Source organism: Alnus glutinosa, chromosome 4 (assembly GCF_958979055.1).
Source record: "Alnus glutinosa chromosome 4, dhAlnGlut1.1, whole genome shotgun sequence".
NCBI classification, from domain to species: Eukaryota; Viridiplantae; Streptophyta; class Magnoliopsida; order Fagales; family Betulaceae; genus Alnus; species Alnus glutinosa.
This window is the reverse complement of record NC_084889.1, coordinates 2653389-2671948: the sequence shown is the minus strand read 5'-3', so window position 1 is coordinate 2671948 and position 18560 is coordinate 2653389. Positions and strand designations below refer to the sequence as shown.

General features: G+C 36.1%; 2 protein-coding genes and 1 non-coding gene across 5 annotated transcripts; 2 read left to right on the top strand and 1 right to left on the bottom strand.

Moving 5' to 3' along the window:
• Nucleotides 1–6071: 6071 nt before the first annotated feature.
• LOC133865804 (protein TIC 22, chloroplastic) lies at nt 6072–10670 on the top strand. Of its 2 annotated transcripts, XM_062302280.1 has the most exons (9): nt 6077–6511; nt 6735–6797; nt 6970–7044; nt 8195–8245; nt 8574–8633; nt 8737–8808; nt 9911–9946; nt 10151–10329; nt 10414–10670. In XM_062302280.1, the coding sequence occupies exons 1-8, from the start codon at nt 6131–6133 to the stop codon at nt 10241–10243; spliced, it is 831 nt and encodes a 276-aa protein (XP_062158264.1). In that variant the 5' UTR covers nt 6077–6130; the 3' UTR covers nt 10244–10329; nt 10414–10670. The 2 variants fall into 2 exon arrangements, with proteins under 2 accessions (XP_062158265.1, XP_062158264.1); XM_062302281.1 differs by lacking the exon at nt 10414–10670 and having other exon boundaries at nt 6072–6511; nt 9911–9972; nt 10151–10290.
• Nucleotides 10671–12908: 2238 nt separating this feature from the next.
• Nucleotides 12909–16722, top strand: LOC133865803 (UDP-glucuronate:xylan alpha-glucuronosyltransferase 2). Of its 2 annotated transcripts, none has more exons than XM_062302277.1 (4): nt 12909–13153; nt 13253–13546; nt 13640–13985; nt 15642–16722. In XM_062302277.1, exons 1-4 carry the CDS (start codon nt 12968–12970, stop codon nt 16583–16585), a joined length of 1770 nt encoding a protein of 589 aa, XP_062158261.1. In that variant the 5' UTR covers nt 12909–12967; the 3' UTR covers nt 16586–16722. The 2 variants fall into 2 exon arrangements, with proteins under 2 accessions (XP_062158261.1, XP_062158262.1); XM_062302278.1 differs by having other exon boundaries at nt 13020–13158.
• On the bottom strand, nt 14101–14173 carry TRNAR-CCU (transfer RNA arginine (anticodon CCU)). Its single transcript has one exon. It is a non-coding gene; the product is annotated as a tRNA-Arg (tRNA).
• Nucleotides 16723–18560: the final 1838 nt, after the last annotated feature.

Here is an 18560-nt window from a genome sequence, read left to right as displayed (position 1 = left end):
CTAGCTAGTTATATGCTTGGAAACATGTTACAAGGTTTATATTTCTGTTGTGCATCTTGGAGTACTACAAAAGCTAGTTTTGTGGTATATATATTGACTAGCTTATATTTCAAGGAATGGATATACACCCCCATATATATATATATATATATATATTGAAGATACCAATTAAGCTAGTATCAACTATTATCGAGGTTTTAGTTAATGGTATAACCATGTTTCAAAGCATATCTTACGAGGTAGTCCAACTCGGCCTCGCTGATCTTTCCATCTCCATTTCTGTCGGCATGGCAAAGTGCTCGAAAAGCTCGCCAGCCTGGGGCCGACGAACCAAGGCTGCAGAAGGCATTTCTAAGCTCTTGCCTGCTTAGGTGCCCGTCTCCGTTTGTGTCAAAGCGCCTAAATATAACCATCAACTGCGCTTCAGTGTATGGCATGGGCACGGTCTTGACCGTTGTCTTGGAGCAACTGTTGGCCACATTTTTTTGGTTAATTGTTGGAAAAGGCCACATATTATTGCTGGATTGATTTGGTGTTTGAAAGGAGGAAGATAGAGCTAGATAGATAAGGGTCTACTGAATATTGGCTCTGTTCTGTATGAGGAAACAGGAATTAGCTAGAGGGTGTTTATATAGAGCCTAATCACCCAATCTTCTTCTGTACATCTTCAATTATCCAAAAAAAAGATTCTTTGTCAAAGTATATATGAGCCAACTCCTTCACTTGATAATGATCTTGGATCCCTTGAGTCACCTGGTTTTGTGCCCTTATATAATTACAAAAGCATCCTACTTAGGTTTTTCTTTCTGATCGATGTTCTTTTCCTATGAACTCCAATAATTAGGAGTTTTGTTAGATTGTGGATAATATTACATATGTACAAAAATTGTGTGTTATGAAAATAAAATTTTACGCGGAGCAGATAGGAATATTAGAATATATAATATGGTAAGATATTTTTCTTATGTTACTTATCAAAAAGATATTTTTCTTATGTTAAAATATATGTTATGATTTGATACTTATCTTATAGGATAATTACCTTTTAAATGATTGATTGTAATCGATCGTAATCAAATCAAATTTGATTATCATATTTATTTTTATTTTCACCTCTATGGTTGTAATATTTTCTATTTTTAAGCATGATGAAATAATGAAAATGTATGCGCGCAAAAAATTAATCTCAAATTTTATGTTTGAAAAACTTAGGTTTCATTTAACAAATTTAAAGGGTCTATGTTCCTTCAAAACTTAACAAATTATATTGTTATATGTTTGTGCAATCATTCACGTAAAATTGTGCACAAATTAATTAAACTGCATTATCTTGCACCCTTGATTTCATATCTAATACATATGATATATATATATATATATATATATATATATATATATATATATATATCACCCTTTTTTTTAAATTTCTTTTAAACAAACTCTACAGTACATACTGTAAATGAAGTTTATACAGATTTAATACGATATTGTTTTATGCACATATTATATATATCCGGAAAGCCTGGAAAGGGTTAAATATATATAAGATTATATTCACCGGAGAGGATAGCTAGCTCCTGCAAGACTTGGTCAATTTGACGCAATTAGGTTGATGCGGTGGAATTTGGGATGACGCAAGAGGCTCGTCGTCACTTCTCCAGACTCGGATAATGTAAGCAGAGATCGATAAGTATCTAGAAAGTAGTCAGCCATGAGCCACCCATGCCCTCTACGCAGTAGGAAATGCTAAAAATACAACAAGTATAATTAATTAATACACAACTTTAAGATATATCGAAGAGATTTATATGTGTGGTTTCCCTTTAATGTGTTTTAGGGTTGTACACTAGTTGTGCACTTGTAGTGCATGTATTATAGCTCGCCATGGGAAATATTCGAAAGAAAAATGAAAGATAATATAAAAAAAAAAAAAAAAAACCAAATAATAAAATAGCGATTAGAGATTTTACGTGATTCGTTCATTTTATGATTTACGCTTACAGAATAAAGCCTAAAAAATTACATGATGCTCTTATTTTTCTTAATATTTTTACAATATATAAGACTCCTATTTATAAGAGAATTGTGATAGATAAGTATGGTAATAAAATAAATCTCATATATTCTCCTACTAAATCCAATCACAATTATACGAAGAATATATTTTTTAACAATATCTAACCATATATATATATATAGAGAGAGAGAGAGAGAGAGAGAGATAATAACTAATAAACAAATAATATCGTAGTGTATCATGACCTAACCCACTTTTTTTTCTTTTTTCTTTTTCGAACCAAATACAACAAAACACGTACAGTAAACACTATAAAGGAACCAAAGAAAGAAACAAAAAAAAGAAGAAAAAAAAAAAAAAAAAAAAACCGTTACAACTTCTAGCGGAAGGACAATGTTTATGTGGCCAGAGAATAATCCTCGGTAGGAAATTTTTCTTAAATCCTAGTAAAGGGTGTGAAATTCTAAAAATATCTTTATTTTATTTTTTTAAAAAAATTAATTAATTATAATTTAAAGATAATTTTGTAACTGTATAAAGTTTATATGCAGTATAAGAGTTATTTTACTATTTGATCATGTGATTTAACCTCAAATTTTAACGGAATGTGTGAGATTGCAAAAAATTAAAAGTTTGATACACTAATTAAATTGAGAGTTAATAAATTTTTTAGAAGGAGATTGTAAAAGTAATGAAAATTAATAAAGGTTAATTAAGTGATTTTTTTTCAAATTTAATTAACTTTTAAGGTGTGGTTTAATTAACCCAAAAGAACTTGAGGTGAGCTGATGATGTAGTTGGTAATATCATATATACATTGTGCATGTCCTCGATCGGAACACATCAACTTTTGTGAATAAAAAAATTTAGCATATATGGATCTCGCACATGTATTATTCTTCAAATTAATTAGCTTAAAAATTTAGCTATCTCCAATGGTCAACACGTACCATATACCTCTTTTTTTCCATACTGTTGGTCTCCCGCGTGTATTATTCTTCCCAAAGGAATAATCCCTCCCCCGCCGGCCACCGAAAGAGAAAGACATGAAAGGAATATATTTTGGATATTATGAAGCCTGTGGCTGTGGCAAAAGAGAAACTGTTTATGTCAATGAAACACCCCGTATAATTACTTGATACAATGAAACCTATGTATCAATGAATTAGTTATATATATATATATATAGAGAGAGAGAGAGAGAGAGAGAGAGAGAGCATATTGGAATATTGATTTTTTTCAACCTGCTTTTGTCTCGATATCACCCTAGCTAGCCATAGATGTTTTCATAACAAAATTAAATATTAACAAACAACTAAAAACACAAACCACTCTTACATTTTCACCTTTATGTGAACATTAATTTTTCAAAAAAAAAAAAAAACCCTCAAAAATATGTTAACAAACGTACCTAAGAAGAGAGAATCTTTATGTCACAGACTCACAGTGACAGTGTTTGATAAGTTTCAAGAGAGAAACTTTATGTACAAACTGGAACTTCAATATATATATATATATGCATGGCTGAAAGAACACGAACAAGTCGAACAAGCAGGTTGATTCTCTGGAGCTAGCAGAGAGTCCGAGAAATATTCATTACGTACACCAGGAAGAGAGAATTTATTATATATATATATAAGGTTGTATTACAAATCCAGGGATCAATCCCGGCCGGACTCATACGCCGGAAACACGGGACAGAAAGAAGAAGAAGAAAAAGAAAAGTAACACAAACAAGCTAGCTTGTTCATTTATTATCCTCCCCATCTTCCAGTAATGGGTGTACGTAATAGATAAGTAGGCCTATGCATGGCATGGCCGGCTATTAGATATATCAATGTCGATTGCGACGACGTCGTCCAATATTGGTGGTGCTGAGAGTTGAAGTGTATTTCACAAGCCCAGCCAGCTCGTTCTTGCTGATGCGTCCATCATCATTAGCATCCGCATGCCAAAGTGCTGATACAGCTCGCAGGGTCGGGAATTCCACTCCCAGCTCGTCCAAAGCCTTTTTAAGCTCTTGTTTGCTAAGGTTGCCGTCTTTGTCGGCGTCACAGCGCTCAAATATTAATTTCATCTGCTCTTCACTATATTCCGTACCCCTCATCTGTCTCCTAGGCCTGTTGTGATCACTCATTTTTGGGCTGGAGAATTTGCCTTCTGGTTTGGGTGCTAATTAGAAGCGATCGAATGGCAGCTATCAAACACTTAGCTTTTCCTCCCAAGGTATTGATCACATTGGTTTATATATATATATATAGAGAGAGAGAGAGAGTATCAACCGACTCCATTTTATATCGGTGCATGCACATCTTGTATTTTATTCTTTTATTTACTGAGTGCTTTTATTCCTAACAGACGAAATGATTACGCAAACCAAAAAAATATATATATAATTTATCAATTTAATTAGTTAATAGAACATATATTCTGAATTATTTCATTAATTATGTGCTACAACGTAATTTATAATAAAAATTATACTATTTCAATCATTTTTCTATGGGCTGCCGCCTCGGCTCGCAGTGGCATTTGAGGAGGAAATGCCATTTTTCTTTCTTTCTCCTAGATGATAAATCAAATGATCGATGTGCTAGTAATGTTAGTCGTTCGAATAGAATATTAATTACAGGCACGTTTCTAATTCTTAATGCATGTTTGGAGTCTTTGGACCACTTTAATTTGAAGATTCTACATTATATGATTTTCATAATTTAGAGTAATCCTATAAATTATATTTTTATTTTATAATATTGTTAATATGATAGTGTTATATAACCAATTTTTAGAACATGCAGTCCTTTTTTATATATTAATAAAAAAATAATAAAAAATAAAAGTTAAAAATTTGTGCGAACTACCACATTAACATCAGAGGATATCATTGTAGGATATTTGCATATGAGACAAAAATTTGGTATATATATATATATATATATATATATATATATATATATATAGCATTACTCTTATATTTATTTAAATTTGTACTTTAATGCGAACTTCTAGCTTGTTTACTTTTCATTTTAATACATTAAAAAAAAAAAAAAAAAGTACTTATATGCTCTAACAACTAGATAAAGAGGAATAAAGAGCTGCTCACCAAAAAAAAAAAGAGGAGGAAAAAGCTGAAGACAGATATATAGGAATCCCCTTTTTTTCATTAACCTTTATCCTTAAAAGGATTCTGTGTTCTCGTATGGCTTTGGATGATGGAATTTATATTTTCCGGCCATCATGTGAGAATAAGTACTACTACTACAGCAGTTCAGAGAGTTCTTCTCTCTTCTCAAAATAAAAATAAATAAATAAATAAATTATGTGTACTTGTTAAAGCTTTTTAAGATGATTTTTTTTAGAGGAAAATTATATAATTAACCGCTCCTAAGTAATTCTAAAAGTCACTCTTTTGTCACTCTTGTATCTCTCCAAGAATGATGTGACTTTTAAAATAGAACTTGATCAAAATTTAATAGTACTGATCAATTACAAACGCAATGATAATTTTAAAAGTCATATTATTTTTTTGAAGAAATACAAAAGTGACAAAATAGTGACTTCTAACATTACTTCAATTTAACATAGGGATTGCATTGTCTCTCTTTTGCAGTTCAAAATGACAAAAACACCCTCCATAAGATTAAAAATTACTTATATTTTTCTCGAAGCTTTTATCTTATCGAAAATATTTTTATCATTTTGGGTCACCAAAAGAAGACATCATAATCGCAATGATAGATTAGATGGAAATTGCAAAAGTTAAAATATTAGGAAGAACATTACAAAAAAATAATAATAATAGTAGTTAAAGGAGATAAATGTGGTTTCTAAAAATAATGTGCAAGTAATTAATAAGACTAGCTTTTTTCTGTATTATTTATTTAATTTTTGGTTAGGCGTTTGGGCTGGGCCTGAAGTTGGGTGAAACTATTACATAGAGTGGCTTGAGGTTGGGCTCGATAGAGATATTGGGCCCAATTGAAACTCCGGGAAAACTCCAATCTCCACGCGCTCAAACTTTGCGTTTAAACCACTTGCCGACCCCATTATCAAACTCGAGGCAACTGCCACTCTGTTCCTCTCTCTCTCTCTTTCTCTCTTTCTCTCTCAGGCATGGAGTCCCTGAAACCCTATGGGCCCACCAACCCTCTTCTCTCGCTCTCCACCTTCATCCACCAGAACTGCCTCCGGCTTGGCGCCGAGCTCGCGAGCCGGCTCGACGACACCAAGCGGTTTGCCGGAACACTAGCCAGCAACTGGTCGACGGCACCCATCCTGCGTCACCGTCCGCCGTTTGCCTCTGTTTCCCAGCCAAAGCAGGCCGCGCCAGCCAGCTTGAGCTCCGACCATGTGGCCAAAACCCTAGCCGGCACGGCGGTGTACACCGTCAGCAACTCGAATAATGAGTTCGTGCTCATCTCCGATCCCAATGCAGCCAAGTCGATCGGATTGCTTTGCTTTCGCCAGGAGGACGCTGAGGCCTTCCTTGCTCAGGTCAGTATTTTCTCTCGCGTGAAATGTCAGGAAAGCAATAGAATTGAAGAGATTCTCTTTCTCTTTCTTTCTTTCTTTTTTTCTCTCAGTTTTGTTTTTCTTGAATTTCGACCAGTGAAATATTTAGTTCGTTGTGTAGTTCCACATTTTCTCAGGAACCAAACGAAAAATTTTCTTCGTTCTGTTTTGATATATTGGTGGTTCTGCTTGTGGCGATTTTCAGGTTAGAACGCGGAGAAGAGAGCTACGAAGTGAGGCTAAGGTTGTTCCCATTACTCTTGACCAGGTATTTATTTAGAGGTCAACTGATCATTCATTGGCAATTGGTGCAAATTTAGTTGATGGTTGTTTTGGTGGATATTTGTGGATTCATTCCTCAGATAACTTGTATTCATTGTTAGATTCATATTCTGTGAATGATTTTTGCTCTTCTTTTTTCTTCTTTCCACAACTTCTAGGTATATATGTTGAAGGTCGAAGGAATTGCATTCCGCTTTTTGCCTGACCCAGTTCAAATAAAGAACGCATTGGAGGTTTGTTTCTCTCGCTGCACGTCACTCTAAGCCATATTGTTGGCCATTGTTTTAGTTTGAAAACGATGACTATATTTAGAAAGAGATGACTGAAACTTTTTGATGTGCACTAGGCCACTAAATTACAATGAACTCTATACTTCAGCTTTTCTCTAAAATTTGAACAAAACTCACAAAATGCACTATTTAACAAACTCTCTACTCAACGTTAAATTTAACTCTTGTCAGTGATGCTCTTTAGATGTAAAGAGTCCAAAAGTGAAAGTTAAAGATTTTTTAATGTTCATTATCTTTCGAACTTTTTTTTTTCTTTCCGCTCAACTAAAGTAAATTTTTAATGCAAAGAGTTCAAAAGTTTGTTTCAACAATAAAATAGAATATTTAGTTAAAGTAGAGAAATATTTAGAGAGTTTGATGTTTAGTGGTTTTGAAAAGTGGCTAGCTAAATAAACTAAAATAGATATGTAGAGTTAAATTTAGATAAAGTGTTCATTGGTGTCTGTAAAAGTAACTTAGAGTTCGTTTGGCAGCAAAAGAAAGTGTCCCATTTGGGATTAAGTTTGAAAAGAATGGTGGTTTGAAAATGTGGAAAAATCTACGCTTCAAATAGCAGTATGTTTTAAAAAATACTTGATTTTACCAAACGTCAACTGTGTTTTCTTAAAATCACATTTTCATCGAGTGTCTTTTGAAACCGCTATTTTTTTCAAACCACACCTTTTTTATCACAGCTCTGTGTTTAATCTTTTATAATGTAGCAGAACTTGTTGATGATATAGTGTAATATGTGATCAGCCCAAATGTCTAATTGCTTTGTAGCCCTTTCAGTGAATTTGAAATGTTCGCTGTCTCAAGTGGGGTCACATGCCATTCCACTTGACTTCTTCACTTCCATCTTAAAAATTTAATGTCAAAAAGGAGAGAGAAAAAAGGTGGGGTGTCATACACAATGCAGAGACCATTGGGTTTTGACTTGTCATGTGGAAGGCAGGAAATAGGAACTTTAGCAGTACAGACACTTCTGCTGCAACATGTAAAAATGTTGCGGTAGAATTTCATAATTCTTGTTGTATACTTGTATGCCATTATATGTGATTGTATTTTCAAAACCTTTAAAGATTGGCTCACGATTATCTTTCGTGTGTGTTAGCTTAAAGCTGCTGATTCCAGGAGCGGGTTTGATGGAGTTCCCGTTTTTCAGGTTTGTTAATCTACTTTTGAGTCTAATTTCCATCCTTAAAAGCAGAAATACAATAAGCTGAGCTCTTAGGTTGGATGATACTTGGATTAAACATTGAGTCTCTAGTGCATCATATGAGTGGCTTTACATACATGTGTTTGGCCATGACTCAATTGAAATATTTTGGAGGGAGTGAGTGAGGGAGAGAGAGACATGCCAAAGCAGTAGAATTGTAGATGACCAAACTTGCTTGCCTGTGTGTGTGTTTGGGGAGAAAATCTGGGCTTTTAGTTGTCCTGAGTTAATTGTCCTTTCTCAGTATTGTCTCATGAGTTGTCTGTATCTACAGTCAGACCTTCTGGTTGTGAAGAAGAAAAACAAGCGTTACTGCCCAGTATATTTTACAAAGGTTGGTTTGGCCCATTGAGCTCTTTGCTGATGCTGTTATGTTTTAAGATGCAGATATGAGCATATGATTTACTAGTAGCTGTCCTTTGCTTGTTCCTATGCAGGAGGATATAGAAAAAGAACTGTCAAAAGTCTCCAGGGCAGCAAGAGGACCGGCGTTCTCTCAACATATTATGGTATGAAAACCTGCCATCGTGTTAGCCTGCTTCTCTTTAAAGTATATTTAGCGTTAATTGTGAAATCATTTTACTCAAAACGTAGCTAATGACAATAAGTGTAATACATTTCAGATGCTCAGAAGCACATTTTTGAAATATTCTATGTTATAGTTCATTTTCTGCATTGTTTGTAAGGCGCTCCAATTTTAGCATCTTTTCTCTTTCGTTAGACATTGTGATACTTTCATTCTAAAACTCTGTTTTTGCACCAGCTGCCATGTCTGATTTCAATTGTCTTGAATTTGTTTTGTTTCAATAATTGAGTTGTGCAAAATTGTTCCACTAATCGGAATGTGCAAGAATCCATGTTATAGCTTCACTGTTTAAAATTGGTGACAGGTCACCAGAAAAATTATTGGGTTGAATTTGAAAGTACATTTTAATCCAACTAATGATATGGGCAAAAAGTTGTCAATGTTTCCAACTATTTGCAAATCTATGGCTCAGATTTCATGAAATTGGCCTGATAATACATTAATGTTAGAGCTGGCACAAAACTTATCGTGCAAGCTCTTTTTCTACATTGGAAATCCCTTTCCTTCCTAATAAGTTGGCTTCCCTGATGGCATTGAAGGCTTCTTTTCCTTCAGCGAACTCAACACTTCCTCAAAGCTCTACTACGCCATGACCTCCTCCAAAGCAAAATCACTCTTGGACTTTTGTAGAGTTTGAACCTCCACCACCACCCTTCCCCCCCCCCCCCCCCCCCCCCCCCAAAAAAAAAAAAAAAAAAACCCAAATAAAAGAATGGATGACAGGAAAAATTGTATCGCGTGAAAAATAAATCAGAGACTATTTCCCTGCAGTGTATTTTGGGAATTAGCCAACAAGTTTTTTGACGGATCCATCTGGATTAGACACGGTCCACCTATAGTGGTTTTAGCCCATATTCAGAGACTATTTCCCTGCAGTGTATTTTGGGAATTAGCCAACAAGTTTTTTGACGGATCCATCTGGATTAGATTTGTTAAACATCTTCTCAAACAGCGCAATATTGATTTTTGGTACTATTTCTTTTACATTATTATATTCTCATTGGTTTATTAAATTATGTGAACAGGTTGGTAGCTTGGAAGCTGTTTTGAGAAAAATGGAGGTAACTAGACATTGCCTATACAAATTGTATGTTTAGTTTGACCTTTCTGGGTGTTTCTCTTGTATACATCTTGTATGTTGGGTCTCGCCCTTTATGCTTTTAATGAATTTGCTTTACTTATATATATATAACAAACAAACAAAACTGTATGTTTAATTTTTTTGAAGAATTAAACACTGAATTGAGGCCCCTTGACCGATGCAGATGAGTGAGAATAACTCAGGCTGGGAAGATCTGATTTTTATTCCTCCTGGCAAAAGCCACTCTCAACACATCCAAGAAGTGCTTAAGTCGTGATGCATGTGACGTGAGTTCAACTGACCATTTGAATGGATCTGGAAGCTGTGAGCACATTGCATGTTTTCAGGTTCATAATAAAGCAGGTCAGCCATTATTATGACTATCAGTAACCTCTGTCTGTTCATTTGTTGAAATAAATTCCTTGACATGCGGATAATGGTATGTAGGAAGTTAAAGCTTCGGAGTGGGTGGGTATCCATTTGAAAAATATGAGGGAGCGGAGCAGCTAACATGAGATCCAGTGAAGGAGGTCAGGGAAATCACAATGTTGATACAGTTCTATTTATACTGATACAAATGTGCTCCATATGTTTTAGAGCATTTATGAGCTTGGATGGCTGTCGAATTTATAACTACTGTGTTGCTCGGTGACCCTTTTTGTCAATTCAAGACCTTGAGCGAGAGGGATAGAGATTCTCAACAATTTTGTTATCTGAATTGCTAGCAATCTAAGCAGCAAATGTGAGAGAGTTATTATGAAACTTATCTGCCCATGCAAGTCTCAGGCAGCCCGCCCACCTGTTTGGGCAGGTGAGTCCCATAAGGACTCTCTCAGATTTGCTGGTTGCTGTTCGGATTAATAGCAATCTAGACAGCAAATTATTGAATATCCAAATCTGAGTTAGAGGGCTTAGGGGTTGCTCATTATGGATCTAAAGCTGAGCAAATAGATCTTACAATGAACCGAATAGCTCTAGTGTTGCCAACTCTGACATGAGAGATCTCTAATTTTCTTTTTTATGTTGGAGTATAACTTCTTGGTATCCATTCGTTTTTGTGGTTTTAAAATATACCGTTTGAAAAAATAGTGATTTCAAAATGCATATGAAATTTTTAAAAACTCGGTAAAACATCTAGTAAAATATGTTGTTTCTTAAATCATGCCGTTAAAATCATGTGTTTTTAAGAATGCATTGGGTTGCCATGCAAAATTGTGGATATTTTTACATTTTTAATTCAGCATTTTTTTTTTTGTAAAATGCGCTATGAAATGGGCCTAACAAATAAATTCAGCATGATCATACAAGAGAAAATGGGCCATATATAGCTTTACATTGAATCAAATCAAATCAGCAAGACTTGGCGTAAAGACTTGGAAAAAGACAAAATTTGGAAACAAATTAAACCATATCAAGCAAAGATAAAAAAAAAAAAAAAAAAAAAAAAGAGTCGCCATCAACATGATACATGTGTATAAAAGTATATATAGATTATGATATGGGGTAAAAGGCTATTGGTCTAGGCATTTAGAGAGTTCGTCTTTATCAAGAGGCTAACCAGAATAAAGATTGTGATACTTTACCCATAACATTGGCCGAGGTCGGTCGGCAAAACATGGCCAGAGAGAAATCATTTGTTTGGTGAGTCTTGTGATGTGATGATATCTAACCTAAAACTCATTTTATATTAATGAATTCGATCACCAAAAGGAGGAAATTATTACATAATGGAAAAATAGGTGGAGACTCACAATTTCGTAACGAATAAATGCAGACATTTCTTTCTTGAAGTTGACCGGGCAACCAAAGAGTTGTTGGTGGGCTTGTTTAGTTGCCTCTTTCAAGATTCCGAGCTAATTACATACCTAAGTTTCTCCAGAATGTTTTAATTTAACATTTTATGTCCCTTTTATCTCTTCAACTACTCCATGAAATTCATATTCTTTTTTTCTTTTTTTTTCTTTTTTATTTGTAGGATAGTGTTCTTTTAAATTGGGTTAATTAGAAAAAATTCTTCAAACACACTCTATTAAATTGACATCCGTCCGTAAAACACATAATTCTTGCATGTATTTTTAATAGGAGTAACTGATCACATACATTTTTAAAATGATGCGATAATTACGTGCTTTAAAGACATTCAATGTACTAAGTTGAAGGAATTTCCTTCAACACAGTTTGAAGGAAAACTTTGTCCTTAAAATAAAAAACACGTGTTTCTTACATGTTAGGGAATACATGACAATTTTATAGATTGAATTTGAAAAAATTCCTCCAATCTAACTTGGAGAAAAACTTTGCCGCTTAAATAAACATCGATGAAATTCATTCTAACCCAGTTTGAAAAAAAAACTTTATTCTTAAAATGAGTCACGCTAGAAATCACATTTTTATATAATAACTATCTCACATTAATGTTGTTGATGTAGTTTCTAGTATTTTCCTACTTAAAAAACATGTGTTTTTCACATATTAAATAACACATAATAATTTTATTGACTGGATTGAAAAAATTACTCCTATCCAACCTGAGGAAATTAAACTTCATCCCTAATATATATATATAATATAAATAACACCACTCTACAGTCTATTAAGATGACCGAGGTAGGAAGCAAGGTTCACTTTGTGGGGGTTGGTAGGTTGTGAGAGAAGAGCAAATTAACGTACAAGGGAACATAGGAAACTCTGAAAAAATTGTCTAGAAATACCAGCATGCACCTAGCTAATAGCTAGCATTTCTCCGACGGTTTTGTCGTTAAGTAAAGAAAACCATGATCACTGAGAAATGACACATGGAGCTCTTTAAATGGTCTGACTTTCTTAAATTGAACTTTTCTCTATTATCACTCTCTAACCACTGCATCCAAATCTTCTTTTAATATCCTAATCACAATAATTAACCCCACATATATTTTTATATGCGAAGGTGGAGTAATAAGATAGATATATATATACGGGTACCCTTTTTGAGAGACTACTGCAGATTTTGCTTACTGTCATGGAAGGTCTTCAAAAGATGATGAAGGCCATTCCTTCGAAGACTTTGGTTATCAGAATCAATCTTGTCTTCCTCGCCTTCTTTCTACTGGTTTACTTAGTTCTTCTTCTACAGCCATCTTCGTCGGTTTATTTTGAGAATGCGGCGTCGCTTGTTCGGTGTTCATTGCGCGAGTGCCATCACAAGGTAAGGTGAGCCGGCCAGAGCTTTTTCTTTTCTTTACCCTCCCAATATTTCGAACATGTCTTTGGATTTGACCCATTTGGCTCAACTTGATTTTTGCAGGTGGATACAGGTCTTCAGATGAAGGTGGTCTGGGAGGAGACGGAAGCCAATTCATCAAAGCCTAGGGGAAACTTGAGTACGATAGAAATGCCGAGCTTCATGAAGGAGATGATGGGGATCAGTGGAATGAAAATTGGGATGGTGAATATGGATGACATGGATATGAGTGGATGGGACGTCGGCGAAACTATACCAGTCAAATTCCAACGTGTCTCGGAGTTGTTTGAATGGAAAGATTTGTTCCCTGAATGGATTGACGAAGAGGAAGAGACTGATGTCCCAACGTGCCCCGAGGTAACATAAAATATTTAACGGATCGAAATAAAATTTAAACTCAAAATCGTTGACTCTGATATTATGTTCAATTTAATGATATTATGATCACAGGTACCAATGCCGGACTTCAGAAGCTATGGCAGTTTGGATGTGATTGTGGCTAAACTGCCATGCAAGTTTCCAGAAGAGGGTTGGGCGAGAGACGTGTTGAGGCTCCAAGTTCATCTGATAGCGGCAAATTTGGCTGTGAAGAAGGGAAGGAGGGATTGGAAAGGCGGCAGGACAAAGGTTGTGTTTTTGAGCCAGTGTAGGCCAATGATGGAGTTGTTTAGATGCAATGATTTGGCAAGAAAGGAAGGTGATTGGTGGCTTTTTGAGGCGGAGATGGGGAGGTTAGAGCAGAAGGTCTCGTTGCCTGTTGGGTCTTGCAGGCTGGCTTTACCCCTTTGGGGACAAGGTATGCATGGCTTCTTCAACTTCCTCCTCCTCATTTGAATCACAGTTTTCCCTTCCCAGTTGTTTGATCTCATGGCTGCTGCAAAAAAAAAAAAGGTCCTATGAAAATAATAAAACGCGCCAGATAGGGGTCGAACCTATGACCTTCTGCTTAGGAAACAGACGCTCTATCCACTGAGCTACAGGCGCTTTGTTATTAGGCACTATCAATAACTATACTTTATTATAATATATTTTAAATTACAACAATACATAAAATTTTCGTTAGTTAAACACCGATATACCGGGTATCCAGCCAACCTGCAGCATTGGGAATAATGACCTGGGCCTCTCGAGCTCCGATAAGCCAAACACCAACTTCTTAGGTGACAACTACTGAGAAGAGATTAACTATGCAATTTAAGTACTGTATCATCAAAGACAAAAACACTTGATGTTTATCGTTGTTTTCTTTTTAAATATCTGTTTTGGATTCATGCTATGATAGCATGGTTTGGTTGGCTTGCTTTTAGTGAGTCTTTTGGCAGGTGGTTGTGCTTTAATTAGCTGTGTTTTCTAAGCAACCTTCCTAACTACTTCCTAGGCGCCAAACAGTTGCTTTCATGTATGCATATGTGTTCTTATGTAGAATTTGGAAACATCCATGATCTATATATATATATATATACCATTTTTGTGGAAATTGGGGATTAATTCAATAGTGTTTTTAACAAATTCGATCTGTACCCTCAAGAGTACTCACCATCATCACTTTTTTAATGAAGAAGATATATAACTCATTTAAATCCTTATATATAGGTACGCATAGTTCATCAATATTTTGATTACATGTACCAAATATTATTGCCAATCACTTCTAAATTAATATTTTCTTGAGATGATTCAAATCATGTCTAGGATGATAACATAATTTTTTTTACTGTTAACATGCGATAAATTTGATGCAATTAATACATTGTTAATTCTTATATAGGATCATTTCCATACCTATCTTTTAAAGCTAGTGAAATGGAGAAAAGACAGTTCATAATTCATATTAAATTTTTACATATTTAAAATTTTAAATGGTATAGCATCGTTTACGCCGTTAAATACATCAAAACATATATAGTGGATGATCAAGTAGTGAAAAACTTCTACAGCTAGCTAGCTAGTGGATAACCAACGTGCATTAATTTTCTCTCAAAATTTACCAAGGAAACTTCTATATGCTGAAAATTTAGCATGCATATATATATAGTCTTTGTTTATAATTATAGTGTAAGTCATAAATTAATTTTCATTGCCCAAAAAATGTATGTCATTAAATAACAGATTCTCATATATAAATCCCACCATCGAATTTTGGAGATGGGTTCAATTTGACCTCTGTATTTTTAATTTGAACAATTTAAATAACATGATCATTTTTCAAAAGTAATTTCTGTTTTATTTTTGAAAAGATTTTGTGATTCGGTTTGAAAATTCATTTGTATATATAACTGATATTTGAGAATAATTTTCAGCATTTGATATATATATATATATATATATATATATATATATATATATATATATATATATATATGTTTCAAGAACTAGCTTTACCCATAGTTTTTAATCTCAAATTAATTATTTTATTACAATTTTGTGTAAAATTTTTATAACATATCCACAGGTATTGACGAAGTGTACGACCTCTCCAAGATCGTAAGCTCCACAAAGTCACCAAAACGAGAGGCCTACGTCACAGTTCTCCACTCCTCCGAAGGCTACGTTTGTGGAGCCATAACCCTCGCGCAAAGCCTCCTCCAAACAGGCACCAAGCGTGACCTAATCCTGCTCATAGATAACTCCATCTCCGCCCTCAAACGCGACGCCCTCGCCGCCGCCGGGTGGACCATCCGACTCATCAAGCGAATCCGAAACCCTAGAGCCGAGAAGAACACGTACAACGAGTACAACTACAGCAAGTTCCGACTTTGGCAGCTCACCGACTACGACAAGATCATATTCATCGACGCCGACATCATCGTTTTGCGTAACCTCGACCTCCTCTTCCACTTCCCTCAGATGTCAGCCACTGGCAACGACGTGTCCATCTTCAACTCCGGCATCATGGTCATCGAGCCCTCTAAATGCACATTTCGAGTTCTCATGAAGCTTCGAAAAGACATAATCTCGTACAACGGCGGTGACCAGGGTTTCCTTAACGAGATCTTCGTGTGGTGGCATAGGTTTCCCAGGAGAGTGAACTTCTTGAAGAACTTTTGGGCGAACACCACGTTGGAGATGAGGGTGAAGAACGAGCTCTTTGGAGCTGATCCTCCCAAGGTTTATTCAATACACTATTTGGGGTTGAAGCCTTGGATGTGTTATAGGGACTATGACTGTAACTGGGACATAGGGGACCAACGTGTTTATGCGAGCGATGTGGCGCACCGGAGGTGGTGGAAGCTTCACGACGCCATGGATGAGAGGTTGCAAGGTTTTTGTGGGTTGACGAAGCTGAGGAGGACCGAGTTAAATTGGGAAAGAAGGAAAGCTAGGAAGATGGGATTTCCCGATGAGCATTGGAGGATTAATATTACAGATCCTAGGCGGTCTCATTTGATTGATTAGAAATTTGTAATCATTCTAGTTCCTTTTCTTCTATAGAAGGATCGATATTTGGGATTTTTTTTTTTCTTTTATAATTCCACATAATTTATGTGTGAATAGGTAGTAATTACGAGACAATGCATGAGATGTTTGAGTTATATGATCCGTTGCATTTATTTTTTGCAGGGATATATGCCGGTCTACACTTTTTTTCTTTGGGTCAATTCGAATTTACGATTAAAAATTATACGTTTTTAAAAAAGTATCACATTGTTAAAGCCCCATTAATAAAACCCCACTCAATTCACTACGATCCATATTTCAAAATGAAAGTGATATATATATATATATAATGCTGCAAGAAAGTAATTAAAGTAACTTAATTAATTCATGGATATATAAAGAGACAAGTAATTGTGTTTGAATTGTATTGTCTTTCTTGATTATTACAGCAGAGTGTAGAACACCTATATATACATGGGCAATGAGTTTATGTTACAGAAAATGATCCCACGGATTGTGGGGTAATAAATGTACAAGTTATTGTCCTGCCTTGTGTGATGTGATTCAATTGCCTTGTAGAGATGATTGCTGATGTTCAGGCTTAATGTTTGTGTCCATTTCCATGTACGCACGGTTCCATGCTGTGTATGCTTTGATTTGCAGAATCTTGCCTTGTGAGGTTGATCGGATGAGTTGGTGTATCATGCTGAGCTGGATCACCTTCCTGTGATTTCGTGATTGGCTTGATATCATGCTGAATATCTGCTAGTGTCTTAATATGCCCCCTCAATTGAAGCGGAATTTCAATGATGCTGAGATTGTCACGAAGAGTGGTGAAGCGGGTGGAGACAAGAGGTTTGGTGAAGATATCCGCTTTCTGATCTTTAGTGGAAATAAACCGCACTTCCAGAGCTTTAGAGGCTACCTTGTCACGCACAAAATGGAAGTCGATCTCGATATGTTTAGTGCGGGCATGGAACATGGGATTAGCCGTGAGGTAGGTAGCTCCAAGGTTATCACACCAAAGGGTAGGTGGATTTGTGAGGAAGACTCCAAGTTCCTTGAGAAGGGATTGCAACCATTGGAGTTCAGCCGTGGTGTTGGCTAGTGACCGGTATTCAGCTTCTGTACTTGAGCGTGAGATAGTAGCTTGTTTCCGTGAGCTCCAGGAGATAAGGTTGGAACCAAGGAAAATACAGTAGCCACCGGTGGATCTTCGATCATCGGGGCAGCCGGCCCAATCAGCATCGGAGAAGGCATGTAATTGTACAGGAGAGTGGCGTCGTATTAGAAGGCCATGGAAGAGAGTATGCTTCAAGTATCTCAATATTCGTTTCACAGCCATCCAGTGATGAATGGTTGGTCGTTGGAGGAATTGACACACTTTGTTGACAGCAAAGGACACGTCGGGCCTGGTGAGTGAGAGATATTGCAAGGAGCCGACAATACTTCTGTAGAGGGTCGGGTCTGAAAATGCTTCTCCATCAAATCGAGACAATGTTTTGGAGGAGGACATTGGTGAGGTCACGGGTTTGGCGGAGAGCATGTTGGCTTTCTTGAGTAACTCCAAGATGTATTGCTTTTGTGAGAGAAATAGGCCTCGAGGGTCTTGTAGGACTTCTACACCGAGAAAGTAATTGATAGGGCCAAGGTCTTTGATTGGAAAATCACCTTGTAGTGTGGAGATGAGGCTGTCAATGAGGGATGGAGATGGACTGGTGACCAGTATGTCATCAACATAAATGAGGATGAAGATGGTGGATGAACCGTGTCCATGCATGAAGAGGGAGGTATCAGCCTTTGACCCGTGAAAGCCGAGCTCAGTGAGGCGGGTGCTGAGGCGTGAGAACCAGGCTCGAGGGGCCTGCTTTAGGCCATAGAGGGACTTTCGGAGGTGACACACATGATGGGGAAAAGATGGATGTTCAAATCCAGGTGGCTGCACCATATAGACTGATTCCTGCAAAAAACCATGTAAGAAAGCATTTGTGAC

What these genes read in the sequence shown, in the direction of transcription:
- LOC133865804 (XM_062302280.1), top strand. Translation starts at nt 6,131, where the DNA reads ATGGAGTCCCTGAAACCCTATGGGCCCACCAACCCTCTTCTCTCGCTC. An exon ending in TTCCCATTACTCTTGACCAG is followed by an intron (nt 6,798 to 6,969) that starts GTATTTATTTAG and finishes CACAACTTCTAG; the next exon opens with GTATATATGTTGAAGGTCGA. An exon ending in GCCCAGTATATTTTACAAAG is followed by an intron (nt 8,634 to 8,736) that starts GTTGGTTTGGCC and finishes GTTCCTATGCAG; the next exon opens with GAGGATATAGAAAAAGAACT.
- LOC133865803 (XM_062302277.1), top strand. Translation starts at nt 12,968, where the DNA reads ATGGAAGGTCTTCAAAAGATGATGAAGGCCATTCCTTCGAAGACTTTG. An exon ending in TGCGCGAGTGCCATCACAAG is followed by an intron (nt 13,154 to 13,252) that starts GTAAGGTGAGCC and finishes TGATTTTTGCAG; the next exon opens with GTGGATACAGGTCTTCAGAT. An exon ending in ATGTCCCAACGTGCCCCGAG is followed by an intron (nt 13,547 to 13,639) that starts GTAACATAAAAT and finishes TTATGATCACAG; the next exon opens with GTACCAATGCCGGACTTCAG.